This window comes from Cydia pomonella, chromosome 3 (assembly GCF_033807575.1).
Source record: "Cydia pomonella isolate Wapato2018A chromosome 3, ilCydPomo1, whole genome shotgun sequence".
Classification (NCBI taxonomy): Eukaryota; Metazoa; Arthropoda; class Insecta; order Lepidoptera; family Tortricidae; genus Cydia; species Cydia pomonella.
This window is the reverse complement of record NC_084705.1, coordinates 5,397,816-5,417,609: the sequence shown is the minus strand read 5'-3', so window position 1 is coordinate 5,417,609 and position 19,794 is coordinate 5,397,816. Positions and strand designations below refer to the sequence as shown.

Sequence of the window (19,794 nt, the reverse complement as noted above, 5' to 3'; positions counted from 1 at the left end):
CGCCATTAAGTAGTAGTAGTAGTAGCTGATACAGTAAAAGTAGATTTAATGTTAAGTTCTGTATTTAGCTTATTAGTAGTGGGTTTATTAGTATAAGTTAATGTTTTTATATTTTTCCAATGTAGTTTATTATTATTTAAGGAATTTTCTAGAAGTTCTCTTTCGTATTTTTTTTTATCTTTTTAATTAGTTTATTATAAAAAAATCTGTACTGAATATAAGTTAATTTTAAGATTTCATTATAAGGATCATTTCGAACTTTAATTTGTAATTTATTTCGATGTCGTATGTGAATATTGTTATCTGTCAATGTTCGAGTCATTATTTTAAAATAAATGTTAATGAATGAATTGTTTTTCTTCTAAAGGTAGTCGGGTTTCTAAAGATACGTTTTGTGAGTGCCTCTCTTTGTGAAGTATATTTATGCTGATTAGGTATCAACATTCTAAGTGTGAAATGTACTTTTTTTGCAGTACCTAATTTGTAGAAGACTGTCTCATAATATTTATTATTGACCTGAATTCAGTTCCAAGAAAAAAAATAAAGATTTACAAGGTAGTATGAAATCTGGCTAAAATTACAATATTAATTCAGATTGTCAAAATGATGTTATCCTGAGGATAAAAACACCTTCGAAAAAAAAAAGGCGGCAAAAGGAGAATCTGTGTTGGGTGCAGCTTTTGGTAGCTGCGCGGTACACTCAACAGCCGAGAAGCAAATAGAAAAGTAAAGAAAATAAAATATCTCTGTGTACAATGTGAGAAAGGATACTGCCTGTGATGTTTTTATAAAACTCATATTTAATTATTTAATAAATGGTATTATAAATAATGTGACAATAACTGTTTTCCAATCTCTCACTGGTAGTTCCTCCATTGAATTGTTCAGTTTTGGGTTATAAGATCTTATACTTCTTTTAACATATATTATACCTCTTATGTAAATAGCATGAAAACATTAAAAAAAAAAGTTAGTTTTGCGTGCCATGTTTAGCAAAGAAACTAAACGGCCTTCCATTATATTAATATTCCACCGAAATGAATATAATAGACTTTATCGAGCTAAACATGAATGATATAAGTGGGGATATAGAGGTTACGTCACGATCCATCGCTACGCCAAGTCAAACAGGCTGGTCCCTGGCTGTGATTTTTTAATTTTTATTTATTTATTGCTTTTAAACAAAGATACACTTATAACCAGGGATCGGAACCGGTTTTTTGCAAAAACATCGAAATAACCATATATTTCGGTTTATTTTATACTCTAAATGTAGGACTCAGTTGTGTTTTCAGATAACGACTTCGTATTATTAGATTGCCTAATTTGAAATGAAGTAATTAACAAAGAACCAAAAAATACCGTTTTTGTTCCCATACAAAAAATACCGGTTTCCGATCCCTGCTTATAACTATTACAAAACTTCGCCAAACTGCGAAACAGTTTGTTGGCGAATGAAATACACCCAATTTATACTTTTATACCTACATATACTGTCTAACCTAATTAATATACCTAAGCACCATGAAAACGGATCACCTTGTGTGGATATTTCCTTACCAAGCTACCCATGTTAACTGTTCCTGAGTGCATACTGATTATTAAACTAAATATAAATTTATTGTATTAGCGTAACTATTTAGATATTGACAGTTATCTCTTGTTTCTTTTGCACGTGCAGGAAAAGGACGCGGCATAGCTTTACGGTTCGACAGTATTTAGGTAGTCATCACTAAAAAAATAAGCGTTTTTCACTAGCTGTTATATTTTCAGGGCCGCTGTACCATACATCTCGATTTGGCAAGCAGGTGCTAAATATTTACGGGCACAAATACTTCTTCTCCTACGGCGGCAGCGGGGTGCGGGCAAGGGGCGCGGAGAAAACAACATGGCGGTGCATCAAGCAGCCGAGCCGATACAACTGCAAGGCCATCATCACCATGGTCGGCGATGAAATCGTCGCTTTTAAGAATGAACATAATCATAGTTAACATGAAGGTCATCAAAATAGCAAGTCGACGCAACTGCAAGAATTCATTACCCTGGTGGGATATGTAGTTGTCAAAGAACAAATAATCTAGAGGCTGTGTAACTAAAAGCAACCCCTCACATTTTAATAAAACAATCCAAGTATTCTAAAATTAATCCATCTTCGTTTAAGGTCAACATTTACTATTTTAAATAAATTGGTAAATAATTCTTCTGAAATCATCCAAGTTTTCTTTTTGTAGAGCTTACTTTCGCCAAATCACGGATGGGAAATCCGGTGTGCCTTTTGGGAGATCATCGTTACGCCTTGTCTCGTGGCAATACGATTAAGAACAGTAATTCTTTGTGGAGGTGTGTCAAGCAAAGCAGTCACCACTGCCGGGCGACCGTATCCATCTTCAACGGAACTCACTTTTTGAGGAAGTACGAGCACAATCATTAAAAATGAAAGTTATGCTGACAATGTTCAAATATGTAAACCATACATGGGCAAGGCTCACAAAAAGTGTAAGTACTTTTTAACGTTCCGTACCCAAAGGGTAAAACGGGACCCTATTACTAAGACTCCGCTGTCCGCCCGTCCGTCCGTCTGTCTATCTGTCACCAGGCTGTATCTCATGAACCGTGATTGCTAGACAGTTGAAATTTTCTCAGATGATGTATTCTGTTGCCGCTATAACAATAAATACTCCAAAGTACGGAACCCTCGGTGGGCGAGTCCGACTCGCTCTAATCCGGTTTTTTTTTCGTGGACCTAACTTTGCGTAAAGTAAATACGTTATTTAAAGTGTTCCAGGATTAGTTATATGGTTTCTGAATATGTTTATTATTTATTTATGCTATTCTGTTCTTGAAACAATTAAAACGTTTAAAAAGAAGTCATATAAAGTTATTTTCAAAAAGCTATATTTTCAGTTCCATAGAAAATTTAAGTGTCTTGACTCCAATTTGAAGGCATTAAAGTATTTTTTTAACAAGAAGGTCTTAGTATATCTCTGTATCTTATTTAATGAAATAATCTGTATAAATAATATATAACAAATACAAATATAAATAATCATGTATTGGATAAAACAGAAATTACAATAAATTAATTAAAATATTATGTTGAGCATTAGTGATGTTATTAGGTCGTCATTGGATTTGAATACGTTTCGGACGCGATTTTTTATTTTAAGTAGTAATTTAAGTTCATTAGAAATTCGGATACCAAAAGCAGCTATTAAATATGATTGTATACTGTTTCCAGTTGAATTGCACTGTATTTGAAGATGCCACTCGACTTTTACGCCATTGTTTTCACGTATGTTTGTTCACGTGTGTTGCGTGTGTTACGAAATAATTTCGTAAGTAGTGCTTTCATTACAAGTGTAAACTAAATCTAACATAGGTTTCAGGGTGTTACGTTGTGTTCCGTGCGTTACGTGTGTTATTGTGTGATATGATTTCCCGTGTATTATGGCAAAAGTTTATTTCCAATTAGGTTGTTACTAATTCATATTAATCCTTTTCCAGGCATAGTACGATTTATCGACCACATACGTGCCAACAGAATTTCAACCTTAGCCATCCGATTTAAGGTTCAAATTAAGTTGCACTTTCGGAACTTGTCTTCAAATGAAGCATCAAAGCTGGATTTATTGAAATATATTTGAATTTTTTGGGAAAACCTTGTATATTGGTGCGGCCTGGAAAAGGGTTAAGTAATGGAAATGAATAGATGATAAGGAGAAAATATATATGTATGTAAATTCTAACTCTCTATTATTAAGATAATACCTAAAGCCAGAATATACAATTCTACATAACTGATTTAAAAATGATTTTGTTTCCAATGTTTATTAAATAGTAAGAAGGTATTGAGTTTATTATCTTGTAACAAATACAAAATAAACACAAAAGAGCAAAATTTTACTGTATTATCTTTATTGTTTATTTACAACAATTTCGAGTTGTTCAATGTTGACATTTTTCCAGTATCATTTTTTCAGTCAAATTGTGATGTACAGTTACACGTAATATTCTATTATCTTTAAATAGTATTTGAGTGAAAATTAATGTTGCGGGTGTTACATAATTGTATAATAACCTCGCGTCTTCTTCGCGCTATTTCGTGCTTGCTGTCTTCAATTGTTTTGATGTGTTTCTTAAACTTGGCCCCTGATTCCAGGACCGGTTTTCGTGCAATCCAAGAGGGGCCGGCCGGTGTGTCTCTGGAAAGGATATCGGTATAACCATCGCTCGGGCAACCCGAACGACGGCCACAAAACAGTGTGGGCCTGCGTCAAGCGCTGGTCCCACAAGTGTGAAGCATCTGTTATCACAGTCGCTGGAGAGACTATAATGAAAAATGAGCACAACCATTAGCTAGATGATTATTGTTGGTTTAAAAATATCTTATTATAATCAATACCTATATAACCGATATCATAGATGATGACTGTACCTACTGTGTATGTTTAACCGCTATCAATAAATCAAGATATACCATCGTAATAAAATCTTACAATGGTTTCGTACATAATAACCGTACCGATCCGTAACTTTCAATGTATATGTATAAATTCGGCGATAGATATATGCATTTTGTTTTCTTTTGGGAGTAACCTATTTTTATGTCAATCTTAGCACTAATTATAATTATTATACTTAAGTGTAATTTTTGATACTTACCCACTGTTGTTAGTTTTTAAGCATCAATCACAACTTTGTCGCAAGTGGAGTTTGCCTTTAAGTAATTATTACACTACTCAATTAGGATATATGCATGTAATTTAAGTTTAGCATTGGTGTAAATAATTGTTGGTAAACTTTAATAAAGAAAAAGATCTTGATACTAAGAAATATGTCATAGGCCTAAAATTAAAACAAACACAATAAACAAATTACATGTATATAATATAAATAAAGCAAGAATGTCAAGAAATAAACGAACCGTTAATAATATACCAATAACTACGACTTGCTGCTGGCAGGAATTTAAAAAGTTATGTCACTGATAAATTTATGGGGCCTTTACATTTACAGTGATTTTTACGGAATCCATGAAGGGCAAGCCGGTAATGCTAATGGAAGGCCACCGGTACAACCTATCGTACGGGGACCCTGAGGGCAAAGGCAAGAAGGGCATGTGGCGGTGCGTCAAGCAGAGCACCATCGGCTGCCGCGCCTGTGTAGTCATCGACAACAAGATTGCCATGAAAAGACACGTGCATAATCATGATAAATTTTATAAGGATAATGAATTTTCTTAAGTATATTAGAGTTAATTCGAGGTATGGTGATGTATATAAATGGTATACTTACATAATTAAAGGAAAACGAAGAATAATTTGGAGGGTAATATAGAAATGAGAAGCAGGGGGAAGACCCAGACTTTTCAAGAGCAGTTATTTGGATGATTGCAATGGTCCTGTTCTGCAGATTTTACAAGGATTCTATCACAAAAATTGTGTCTTAAAAAATAGATTTAAGCAAGTACCTAACACGGTGAAAATTGTTTAATCCGTTAAAATTGTTATTATTGTAATGATTTTGGTTAGGAAATAATAGTACATTATTGCAGAGGCCGGGAAACAGCAATTCGTGGATGAGTTCCGCTTCGCGTCGTCCGACAAAGAAGACGAATCCACAAATTGCTGTTCCTGCCGAGGCATATATAGTGCTTTTCTCCAAACATGCGAGAAAATAAGGTAAAATAATCATCAACCAGCACTCAGATCGAACCTTCACATCAAAAACGTCAAAAACAATTTCCCTCTTGAATTATTTAATAAAAGTTAAGGGCACAACTTATTATGCCATTCAGTACCATTCAAATAATTCGTTCATTCAATATAATTTTGCAATATAAGCTGTAAGTGCACGCAGGCGATAGGAAAAAAAGTTATACATATAGTGATTTTATTAAGCAGTATTCGCACGATTATACACGACGGTCGTGTAAGAACGAGACATGACACAGCTTGAAATGATACTGACCGGGTCGTGTAGACGCGGCTCGCGGCTATAATAATTGGCTGTTTGGATTTTTGTTAGTGGATACGTGTTTTAAAAAAGTAAAAAACCATGCAGAAATAACTTCCCGTCCGCTAAAACACGACAGTAATGGTTTGAATTTTTTTAATTTGAGTTTGACCATTATTAAGACGTTCCCGTACTATTTTTGCTACAATAAGGTGAACATTAAGTTCGCCTATTGTACAGTGTGTTTTCTTAATTATGTGCAATAAATATTAAATAAAATAAATAAATAAACATTTCCAAGCATATTGGAGAAAAATAAATTCCAAGAACCCATGGCTTCCATTACCTGAATGTTGTACATGTTAAAAAATATGTTCTTTAATTAATAAATGACAAGAATTTTAATTTGAGTTGTTAAAAATACGTTCATAATATAATTGATTAAAATAGGTAATCATAACCACTTAATTTCTGGAGTCGAGCGTGGCTTCACGCGCTTCTCTCTCCGCATTTGGGTACACTGCTTGACAGCGACTCGACGCGGATTGCAGTTGCTCTTCGCCTGGGCTGTGCAGTGTGTGAACCCCAAGCGCATTTGCGGTACTATGGTGGAAAGCAACGGTCATCACGCGTTGAGTTGTGCTCGGTGTGCAGGGAGGTTTCCGCGGCACCACGCGCTTAATGATATCGTGCGGAGAGCGCTAGTTTCTGCAAACGTCCCGTGCGTCCTGGAACCTTCGGGCCTCAGTCGCTCTGACGGGATGGGTTGACGTTGGTTCCCTGGGAGAACGGGAAATGTTTAGTGTGGGACACAACGTGCGTCAGCACTTTCGCGGCGTCGCATATTAGCCGTACCGTGAGGTAGCGGCCGAGTTGGCTGCGGTTCACAAACGGGAGAAATATGAGGTCCTTGCGAACTATTTATTTGTCCCGCTTGCTGTAGAAACCGCTGGGTGCTGGTATCCCAAGGCCAAGGCCTTTTTCGAGGAAGTGGGGAGACGCATGCGAGAGAGAGGGTTGGATCCTCGCTCAGGGACCTTCCTGATGCAAAGGTTATCCATAGCCGTTCAACGTGGCAACGGCAACGCGGCGAGAGTCATGGGTACTTTTGCGTCTGGGGGGTCGCGAAGTGAAGTTATAGTGTAGTGTGTTATTTAGGTTAGGTTAGTAGTAAGTAATTTAAGACGTTAATTAAAAAAAATACCTGTTTTTTTCTGTAAATGTATATTTTATTTGTACTACGTAATTATATTAAACTATTCAATTCATAAGTGCATATTCATGCACTTATGAATTGAATAGTTTAAGTATTCACTTTACGTACTTAATTTGTCTTTTTTATCAGTCTTGTCCGCGTTTTTATTAGTCTGAGTTCCATTAACTACATGTCGGTCCTTTTATTTCTGCAAATAAATGAGTTCAGAATGTCAGTTTCTTTTAAAACTTAATTTCCACAGAACTCTGCTTTTTCACAACGTCGAGATACGGGAAGCCATTGCTAGTGATGGGGAAGCAGCGATTCAAGGTGCATCTGGAAAACGGACCGACGACCACGTGGCGGTGCATGCAGCAGGCGCGCATGCGCTGCAAGGCGTCCATTGTGACTATAGACGGTTGTATTGTTAAGAACAAAAGCGAACATAGTCATTGTTGAGATTTATTTAAAGCATATGCGCTATATTTAATGTAACTTTGTTAAGAGGGAAGAATAGCTTTTCAAATCTAACGAAATAACGGTAATTTTTCTATGAAATTCCATTTCGGGAGAAAACGGTTTCCACTAACTAAATCTTAACAAATCACTTTGATTTTGATGTTGATCGCTTCAGCATAATATATTCTAGGTTTATAGGTTTTTACATTTTTTGTTTTGCAAATTTTGAAATAACGGAAAACCTAGTTTTTCATTGTGTCAATAACATACTAAAAATCGTGGAGAATGGAAAATATTTAGAAGTGGAAAACGTTTTCTCTTTTTGTATGGACGATCACGTGGTATACTTCCCTATTAAGAGTTTGATTAAGAGTTGATTTTGATTCATTCTAATTCGAAGAAATATATGATCTTACATTTATAAATATTTCTTTGCATCCTATTTGTTTTGTAGCATGACAGGTATTTAATATCAGGCTAACCGATTGATGGTATTTTTGAGAAGTCGTCACTTTTATTTATGGACCCACTTATACCTAAGCATAATGGTCCTACCAGACGGGCTTACAGAGAATAGAGCAGAGCGGGTTTAAATAATGTATTTATAGTGTATTGGTGTATTGTGGTATATCTATTGGTAATTGTCATGTTCTCCATCTAATATAAAAATTAAAGACATAGAAAAAAGGATGGAATATATTTTACAAGAGGATTTGGGCTGTTTATACCCTCGCAGGATTGCAAGCCGTATGTCTTACTGCCTACAAAAGACACAATATCATTGCGATCATTATAAGACGACAGAGTGATCATTACAGAACCAGGTTGGTAATCATCAGAGATAGAAAACGGCAAATTTTACTAAGCCGTGTAATTTTAATTTGCCGTTTTCTATCTCCTACATTGCAAGCCGCACGTCTTACTGCCTTCACAATACACAATATCATTGCGACCATTACAGAGCCAGTATTCACCCAGTCCAAGTTCGGGAATCCGATAGTAGTGATCGGGGACAAGAGGTTTAACTTCCACATCAAGCGCGGGATGAAAAGTATTTGGCGGTGCAACCAGCAGTCACGCACACACTGCAAGGCAACGGTGACGGCCATCGAGGGAAGTATCGTCAAAATGATGAATGAACACAATCATGATTAACTTAGCGCAACTTCCTCCATTTTGGTTCTGGTGAAAGTCTGTCTCTGTCCACATCTGACGTTATATATAAGTATAGAACACATGCTGTGGGAGATTAAATCGTACCTATGTGAAATTTCCTACTTATAAGTTTCTTGTACATTTTTCTTACTCTTTGTTCTAATCCTACTTTAATGTAGTAATTTTATTTACGTTGAACACCTCTACGTCACGTTATCTATGAAAAAATATCTTATTGACGATGGCAGTTCTGCCATTATGACTCAGTTTTATTGGTCGATATAAAGCGTGCGGGGATTGTCCACAGGGGGCATAACGATTAGTGAAACTCATAAGTCGATAGTTCGGTCAATATACAGCATGCGGGTGACTCCCCGCAGGCGGTAAGGTGGTATAACGACTAAGGAAACTTAATGGCATGCGTTTTGGAAATCTCCCGCACCTCGCACGATAGACCTAAATGTACAGCCGCGAGACGCAGTATGGTCCCTTTTCATAAATAATGCCACATATTTTATCATGATTGATCAGAGCCTATATTATTAATAAATAAATTAAGTTATACAAACCTTAAATGTCATGTATTTAACAATAAATGATTATATACATATTTAATACTATAAATAAACATTTTTTTCTTATTTTAGACAAAACGTTTTCTTCACAGCCGATTCACGATGACGTCAGACAAGTATTAACTTGGAACTTCTGATTGTTGAGTTATTATATTACTAAGGATAATTTATTTCCTAACCAATACCGTAAACCGCACCATTTGCTTTCCAGAGCTATACTTCGAGACATCCCGCTGCGGGCAGCCCATCCTCATATTCAATAACCACAGATACCACAGACACATGGAGAAAGGACTCAAGACCCTCTACCGGTGCGTCAAGTGGAGGAAAGGATACTGCAGGAGCTCTGTGACGACCCTGGAGAATGTGGTGGTCAGGACCAAGGGCTCACATAACCATTTGCCACCGTACGGTGCCGCAGAGGCGTATTTTAATATGGGTGCCGTCGGTCATAGTTTAGCTCGCTTTTGATGCATCGTATATAATGAAATATTTCAATATTCTAATTTTGTAATATAGTATTATTGTTATTAATCTAATTAAGGTACATTTTAAGTACCCTTTATAATCATGTATTTTTGAATAAATAAATGAATTAACTCCATTGATAAATTTTCATCCGGTATTCTCTTCGGAAAAGGACATTTGAAATTTTGATTTTCATGCAAATGGCGTACCTACATAATGATCAAAGATTCATTAAAGTTTTGTATCCAAGGGAGATATTGCTTCTATTAGCTACATTTAAAGATCTCGTACCAATATTTTTTTTATGATAGTAGAGGCAAACGAGCAGACGGATCACCTGATGGTAAGCGATTATCGCTGCCCATGGACACCTGCAACCCCAGAGGGGTTGTAAGTGCGTTGCCGGCATTTAAGATGGGAGAACGCTCTTTTCTTGAAGGTTTGAAGGTCGTATCGGTCCAGAAATACCGCAGGCGACGTTTCATTCTACAGTTTAGCTGTGCGAGGCAGAAAGTTTCTGGAGAAACTCACAGTTGAGGACTGCCAACCATCTAAGCGGTGAGGATGGCAATATTGTCGCGTAGGGCGATGGGAAAAGAAGCGGCAGGGATTAATCCGAACAATTCCTCGGAGCAGTCCCCATTATACATGCGATAGAAAATGTAGAGCGAGGCCACATCTCTACGCAGCGCCAAGGAGACAAACCGACTAGTACAAGAACAATAGAAATATGCTATTTTTTCGAAATGCAGAGTTTATGAGTTGAATGTTAGCGCGGCATTGCAATTGCACCCAACCCAACCCGACTTTTGGACAGTCTTTTACCCAACCAACCAGAAAAAGCATATGGTACATTAAAGAACTACGTTTAAAGGTGCACGTTACTGTTTTGCCCGAAAATGAGGTATACGATGTACATAATGTTACATTTGTTATTCGTGGTGAGACAGTCTAGCGTCCATGGCAGCTGGCATTGTAAGTTTACCTAGTTTATTTAAGATGTCTCAAAAACCATACCCCTCCTACCGTCACAGCAGCAGAAAGACAGGGCCCAAGTTCCTCTGGGTGTGTTCCAGGTAGTCCCGCGGGTGTCGCGCCTCCCTCACCACCTTTAAGCAGGAGGTCGTTAAGGCCACTAATGAGCATATTCATTATTAGCTTTTTGAGTAATTTCATCTTATCAATATTAATTTTAAAAAAAAAAAAAATGGAAGTAAAATTTAGTAATAATCCGGTATCAGGACGCTGGCTCTTACATAACTGTCCAATTTAAAATAAAACGAATATTTCTGCAACATGTATTTTAATTTCTTAAGTATAAAATTATACATCCTAATAATTCCTACTTCATTGTATGTATAGCGGGTCGTTTTTCTAGTCTGTTTGTCGTGCTAGTCTTTGCACCAAAATCAAAATGCTTCACCATATTTTGTACTTACACGACAGGTGATAATGGAATTAGACTAAAATGTGAAAAACATTCAGTAAGTGGCCAAGTTTTCGAGTAACCATTTTATCCGTGTTTTTTTATTTTATTTAAAAACTCTAGAGTTTAAATTTTTATGTTTGAGTGTAAAGTTTCAAATGTATCTAAAATTCTGTACTCGTAGAATAATATTTGACCAATAATGACGTTGTCTTTTGCATAAACAATATGCGAATGAATATTTTTTTACCTTTAGGTATAATTTGCTATAAAAAATTGTTTTATTATTTTAGGTGCTACATTTACAACGTCCAAGTTCGGTTATCCCGTACTAATGTTGGGTACCAAAAGGTTCAACTGCAATAGCAAGTCTAAGGGCAGGATCAGAGCTCATTGGACCTGCACCCGATACAGAACCGGCTGTCGAGCGTCTGTCACTACTTTAAATCAAGAGATCATCAAACTGAGTGGTTTTCATAACCATCCGTAAACACTCGCAAAAAATGTTCGTCAAAGACTGCTTATATATTTATTGAAATATAATGGAAACATAATGCAAAAAAAAAATCTAATATAATGTATTAACTTCTTGGATTTCACGGGTCTTTAAATCCCGGTATTTTGATAGGTTTGCGTGGGAATATAGATCCAACACTAACAAATTAACTTATTATTAAATTGATTGTACATATATTTTTTAAGAACAAGTTCGAACGAGCAGTTCTGGACATGATTACAATGTGGATTGATTGTATTAATGAGTAATTTTAAAATAGAAAAGGGGACGTTAGAGTTACAAAACTGCCCCCAGGGATCGGCAGGAGGATTCATTTACCAAAATTTATTTACTGATTTAACAGGTTAGTAGGATGATTACAGGCAGGAATGAGAATCCTAGGTTTAGATGATAACAGATAATCAATATTAGAAAATCTTGGATTTATACTTATCTTAAATGGAAAAATGCTTATCAGTTACTTATCTATTAATTTTCCTGGTTAAATAATTAAACATGTGTATGAATTACGTATCAAATATGTTTATTGCTTCAGGTGCAATATTCGCGGTATCCAAGTTCGGTAATCCTTTGCTGGTGCTGGGCAGCAACCGGTTCAACCAGAACAGCAAGTCCAAGGGCCGGGCGAGGGTGTTCTGGACTTGTTCTCGGTACAGCAGCGGTTGCCGAGCCTACGTCACCACGTTCAACCAGGAGATCATCAAGCTGAGCGGTTTTCACAACCATCAGTGAACAAATATTAAAGATAACGCTCCAGAGTGTTGTGGAGATTTTCATTTTGAACGTGTTTGTACCTCCGATGTAGTAAAGGCGTTTAATTCGGTTAATGTCAAAAAAACGAATGACCTCTGGGGAGTCTCTGTCCATGCTGTCAAATCCTTAGTAGAAATTATAGCGCCTGACTTAGTAATTATATTTAACAACAGTGTTGATTGCGGCGAGTTTCCTGATTTAATGAAACATAGTAAAATAACTCCTTTATTTAAATCGGGTAGCAACTCTGACCCCACTAACTTTAGACCGATATCTGTGCTACCAACGTTCAGTAAGATTTTTGAAAAATTAATTCTTTCTCAATTAGTACGACATTTTAACGTCAATAATTTAATGCATAATAAGCAGTTTGGTTTTACACGGGGTCGCTCGACAACCGATGCTGGTGTTGAGCTAATTAAGCATATCTTCGATGCCTGGGAGGAGTCACGAGATGCTATAGGTATCTTCTGTGATTTGTCTAAGGCCTTCGACTGCGTTTGTCATGAAACATTAATCAGGAAACTACACTATTATGGAGTTAGAGGAGCGGCACTGGATTTACTTAAGTCCTACTTAAATGGTAGAATACAAAGGGTCGATGTGAATGGACAGCGATCACCGGGGTCATTGGTCTCTATGGGTGTACCACAGGGGTCAATATTGGGACCTTTCCTGTTCCTTATCTACATAAATGACTTGCCATTCCTTGTAAAGACCCACCATGATATAGTATTGTTTGCAGACGACACTTCACTTATTTTCAAAGTCAAACGACAGCAACAAGCTTACAATGATGTAAACGATGCTATTTCTAAAGTAGTAAATTGGTTCAATGTTAATAATTTATTGTTAAATGAGAATAAGACTAAATGTATTAAGTTTGTCACTAGTAATGTAAGGCATGTACAAACAAGTGTCATTGTGAAGGATGAGGAATTGGAACTAGTTGATAGTACAGTTTTTCTTGGTATAACTTTAGATTCTAAACTCCAGTGGGGTCCCCATATTGCTACTCTTTCGAATAGACTGAGTTCTGCAGCTTTTGCAGTAAGCAAAATCCGTCAGTTAACTGATGTCAAAACAGCTCGATTAGTATATTTTAGTTACTTCCATAGCATTATGTCATATGGTATTTTACTGTGGGGTGGTGCTTCAGAGATAAATACCATTTTTGTTCTGCAGAAGAGGGCTATTCGAGCAATATATAAAATGAACCATAGAGACTCACTGAGATATAAATTTAAGGAAATTGACATCATGACAGTGCACTGTCAATACATTTATGAGAATATTCTGTATGTGCATAAAAATATTGCCGATTTTAAGAAAAATTGTGACATTCATAATATTAATACTAGAAATAAACATAAGCTCGCCGTGCCCTTCACTCGGCTCCATAAAATTAAAAAATCATTCATGGGTAATTGTGTGAGATTTTATAATAAACTTCCAAACCATATTACTGAGTTACCAATTAATAAATTTAAGAATCATGTAAAGCGTAAACTTATTTCTAAAGCTTATTATACCACACAAGACTACATGAATGATAAAACAACGTGGGATTAATTGTGATTCGAAATGATTAATTATTTATTATATTTGAATAATGATGATGAAATGGATATTCCAATGCATGTATTTCCTTTGTTGTTTTTATTATATTTGTTTGACATTTAGAATTTATTCTAGAAACAATCTAGACAAGTATTTTTTATACATTTTTTTTGTATGACTGTATTTTGTGAAAGTTTTAGTATTAAATTTGATCTATGAATTATATTCATTAGTATTATATATGGAATAATATTTACAACATCAATAAATTGCTCTGATAATTAGATTAAGATAATTATATGTAATACTGTCTTACTATTCATAAGTGCTTGTTGCTAGGCCTACATGAATAAAGTATATTTGAATTGAATTGAATTGAACGGTGGTGTATATGTCCACGTTGTTGTATGCTTGTTTATAGGGCTGGGCTTGGCTATTCTGGCCTAGTTTGGGAACTACCGGGGAATAACGGGGTATAGCTGCAGGTGTCGTGTGTCCGTCACCACCTTCAACCAGCAGATCATTACAGAGCGGTTCTCACAACCATCAGTGAACGGAGTCAATATGCTCGTTATAGAATGCTTGTTTAAAGGGGCGGGTTAGGATCTTTTGGACTGTGTCTACAGTCGTCCTAATGATAAAGACGATTCTCTTCTTAATATGTAATTTTATATTAAGTAGGGACGTCTCTACTCTTGTCGCTGCGAAATATTAGTTAGTTGAGTTCTTTTTTATTTATTGAAAAATATACTAAATTTAAACTTACAATATTTTCAACTACTGCCGCATAAACACGGAATATGAGTAAATAAATCAGTGTAAATTCTGAAATGTAAGTTTTTTCAGAAATGGCATTACATGGAAATGAACATAATTTAACCAAAAAGCTTTATATTGCCTGAACTTAGTTTGTGTCTATATATATTTCAATAAAATGCTTGTTATTTTAAACGCTGCTTTCTGGGCATCCACTGTTTAGGGGAACCTCGACACGAGAGAAGAAGAACGGTTGTACTGACTAAATCCAACTGGTATATCGATTGTCGAGATTCAGATCATGCCTTTAACAATTGTAGTCGTTTTGAAGTAGTGAAATAATTTCTGCTTTATTAATTTGTTACATTAATTGTTTATATGGGATTTTTTGGTTCGGCGTTCATAAAATACCTATTATATATTACCTATACCTATTAAAGATTTAATGAATGTTTGAGTGGTTTGACTAGATATTTGAGTTCCTATTACATTACTAACCGAGGCAAAATGCTTTTTGATCGGGTTAAAAATGTTTACTAATGATCAATACAGTCATAACAAACCAGTAATATAACATACCTACATTTCCTCAATTTCTAGAAATAATTTTCACACAAACACGCAATGGGAATCCAGTGATCCTCCTGGAAGGTTGCCGCTTCAACGTCAAACACCAGCACGGGCCCAAGTCTCATTGGAGCTGCGCTAGGAGGAAAACTGGTTGCCGAGCGACCCTCACCACCATTGACAACATGATCGTTAGGGCTAACCTTGACCATAATCATCCAACGTTTAAAGACTAGGGTTCAAAGTTCCACTGTTGCTTTAGAAAATTGCATGGAAAAGGAACATTGCAGGATAGGATGACCAATCAGAATCCACTTCCTTGCGCTATGATGAATTGACAAAGCAAATGCTTTTTATATCGCTAATTGGCATTATTTCGACTATCTGGACCTTAGTTTTCAAATTGTTCCTTATTCTCTTAATTTATCAGTGCAATCTAAAAATGATTTACTAACCAGAGACGATTTATCACGACTCAGACTAGTTATCATGATGGTGTAACAAGGTTTATGGATTTACTTAGTTCCACATATATGCATTCATTATCTAAATATTTGGATGTGACTACATGACTACATTGATTAACTTTAAGTATATTAAAAAAAATCTTTGTTTGGTATTGAGGCCCAAGTTGATTCGAGGAAGTGACAAAATGTAACGGGATTCCCATATGGTATTTATAAAAACGACAGACTAGATGACGGATCAGCCGTGGCCACTTAAGACAAAATCTTTTTACTATCAGGTTCTCCAGTCGACCATTTTTACCACTTAAACTTAAGTTTCGAAACTTAATTTTAAGTTTTCCGTAGATTACATGCATAACTATCTGTCAAATGTTATTTTATTTATTTTAAATCCCACATTTCAGGTGTACATATCGCGGAGTCGCGCCGCGGAAACAGGGTAGCCCTGTACGGAGGACACCGTTTCCACCGCAACAACCGCTCTAAAGGGCTCCGCGCGGCCCAAAGACTTGCTCCTTGAGAAACAGCCGCGGCTGCAAAATAATGTGGATTTAAATTAAATCCTACGTATTTGAGAGCAAAACTTAAAACTATATTCAATTTGAAAACTTTATATCACAGATACTCGTACCTTTTGGCAGTTTGGTTAGTAATTTGCTTTTAATCTTTCCGCAAGTCACTTTTAGTATTAGTAATAGTAGTTTGTCTTAATATGTTTATGTTAAGTCTTATCATTATTAATTCCTGCACAGTCAATTGTATTCCGTAATCCTTTCACATTTCTGAATGAACTGATGAGAAGGAACCATCTTCTATTTTTAAATATTTCGTGGAAGATCAAAGCCAAACTTTATCACGCGGTAAGCGTTTCACATGCCTCTCAAATGGTTTTATGTGACGCACTAGGCGTGGCAAATGCAATGAGCGGGTTAATGTACTTTTATTGAGTATTCAAAAGTGTTGGTGTATTTCAGCATTTGTTCTCACAACGACTCGTAGCGGCAACTACGCAGCGCTGTACCAAGGGCACCGCTATAACCTGAACAATCGCAGCAGAGGCGCTAGGGGCCTGTGGTGCTGCACCAAGAAGAACAAGGGCTGCCGCGCTAACCTCACCACGTGGGATAATGAGCTGGTCAAGGCTTATGTTGAACATAACCATTCCTAGTTCATAAAGAGATTAATAATGAAAATTTTGCTAGTTCCCCTTATTGTTTATGTCCACTTCCATGTATAATAGCTGTACCCTTGTTGGTGGATCTCAAAGTTAATTCTTTATTTTCTTCGATGCCATGTTAACACCATCAAAATTTAGTGATGGCATTCATAGCATGGCATTAATAGCTATTTAAAGATCTCAAATGGTTCATATCATATACATTATTTTTATTTGTGTGAAATATAGATGCTTTTACTTTTGACGGTTATTCATTTAACCATTCTACTAACTCTATGTAAAATGTAAACTACATACTTAGTTATTATTTCACATACAAACATTACATTAATTTTTTTCGTAAATAGTAGGGTCAGCATCAATAGTAGCGGATGAAACAATTTGCCAAAAGTATCTGATATTCTGGATAACTTTTTCAAATATTTATAAATCTGTAAAATTTACGTTCAAAAGTATATCTTTTACCGTCTCAATTGTTCTACATATAGAACCACCACATTTTGTTACGCTGTTACAGAATGGTAGATACTTTTGAAATCTTGTTTGGTCCGCTACTTTTGATGCTGACTGTACCAGGCTGAAATGCTGCAATGTAGAAAGCAAATTAGACGGAAAACTTTATTTCAGAATTGGTGTTAACGACGACTAGAACCGGCAATTACGCAGCTCTGTACCATGGACATCGCTACAATTTGAACAACCGTAGCAGAGGACCCAAACTGCAGTGGTTCTGCACCCGCATCGCATCAGGATGCAAGGGATCCATCACCACCCTGGAGGGCCGTGTTATCAAGTCCAACCTTAACCATACTCATCCTCGGACGAAGTAAGAGCAACTGGGGTACAAACGTCGCAAAAATACAGGCTTCAACTGTTCTACGAAGGGCTGCTTCAGGATGCAAAGCTTTCATTACCAGGATGACCACGATCATACTTCAAGAAGAGCCACTGTCTGTCGAAGTGAAACAATACTAAAAGTTTTTAATAACCTACTTTTTTATTTTTATACTAAACTAAGTAAAATATCCGACGTATCTTCGCGGTCCGGGAGGAACGGGTTAAATCGTGTTTAAGTAAATAATAATGTGCATAACTTGTTATCGTCGTATTATTACTAAATAGCTATCACCAGCCACCAGCAACATGCTGAGATGAGGCCATTTCGTGGCACTTTATACTTTCTTTGTTTTTGTATTATTATGTAATTTGTCTTGTTTGTGTTTACGAATAAATAATAATTTTATTCTATTCTATTCTATTAAAATTTTATGACTTAATAAAAATATTGTAAGATTTTTATTTTATAATAAATGTTTGATATTTATAAAAACATGGAAATTTACTTAGCTTAGCTACATATTAGTAGAAACTGCATAAAGCATGATCGCTGCTATCCTTTATATTATACTTCCTAATATTAACTACCTAATTTTAAAAGGCACGATCTTCATGATATTACACTATTATTTTTATTATTATTATTATAATCTTTAATTCAGACCAAGGATCCATATTTTGTTAGTAATTACATAAAAACATAAAAAAACCATAGAAACTAGTGTTAGTGTATAACATAGAAATAAAAATAATGTTATGTAAGAGCATGGAGCCCAATCCACCTCTTCAACACTGGCGAGTCCCAGCGATCAACAACAGCGCACAGAAGCGTGTTGCGGCTGTCGCGTGTGCGCCGCATCATGGAGGCGCAGCGCGCGCGCATAATGGCGGCGAAACCCGCCGTGCGCGACTCTGCGAACATCGCAGAAGCACTGCAGTAGCGCGGCAGCCGCAACACCGCTCTGTACGCGTTGTTGTATTGTACTCGCAGGTCGCTGTATGCCTTCTGCGTATAGTTAACCCATAGGCTGCATGTATAGAATGACTGGCAGTAAGCTTTAAATAGTGTAATTTTTACTTGCTCAGTACATTTTGCAAACCTACGGGCCAGCATGTTGCATCGGACAGACAGCGCCCTGCGCTCCCGCTCTATATCAGCATTGTCTTTTTGGTCCGCGGTGACCCAATGACCCAGATACTTGAACTTGTCTACCCTATGTAGTTTTACACCAGTAAGTACAAACTCAGGAGCATCAGTATAACGAATTTTATCTGGTTTGAACATCATAAACTCACTCTTCTGAGCATTGTATCTGAGTCCGTTGGCCACCGCATAGGACTCACAAATATTGAGCAGTTTCTTCAGTGCGCCACTCGAGGGGCTCAGCAGCACCATGTCGTCCGCATAACTAATATTATTTACACAGACTCCATTTATATGACAGCCGATACCAGTACTGCTGAGCTCCTCGATCAGCGCGTTGACGTAAAGGTTGAAGAGCGTGGGAGAGGTTAGCCCCCCCCTGCCTCACCCCGCACTCCAACCTGTACTCATCGGAGAAAGAGCGTGCCCATCTTACACAGTTGCTCTGATTATAATACCAATGCATAAACAAGGATGTTATTTCTCCAGGTACACTAGTTTCCGTCATTAATTTCCTCCATAGTACGTCGTAGGCAACAAGGTCGAAGGCTTTTGACAAATCAAGGAAAATGGCGAATACTGGTGTCTTTCTACTAGTATAGTACTTCACAGTCTCCTTGAGACACAGGACAGCACTTTCGCAAGAAAGATTTGGCCTGAAGCCAAACTGCGCGTCGTGGAGTTTAATGTGCTTATCCAAATGCTTACCAAGAAGACTATCAAGCACCTTAGCAATGACAGTGGCTAGAGAAATTGGTCTATAGTTATTAACATCAGAATGGT

At 36.6% G+C, this 19,794-nt stretch overlaps 1 protein-coding gene across 29 annotated transcripts in view; it reads left to right on the top strand.

Moving 5' to 3' along the window:
- LOC133515885 (protein tramtrack, beta isoform) overlaps window positions 1–19,794 on the top strand; it is a 526,149-nt gene that overhangs the window by 197,048 nt on the left and 309,307 nt on the right. The window contains exon 5 of one of the 29 annotated variants that reach the window (XM_061848492.1): window positions 9,551–9,943. The exons of the other annotated variants lie outside the window; for them this stretch is intronic. Coding sequence (XP_061704476.1) covers window positions 9,551–9,810 — 260 coding nt within the window. The 3' untranslated portion in view covers window positions 9,811–9,943. Of the gene's footprint in view, window positions 1–9,550; window positions 9,944–19,794 lie in introns of those variants that run through there. 29 annotated transcript variants of the gene reach the window in all.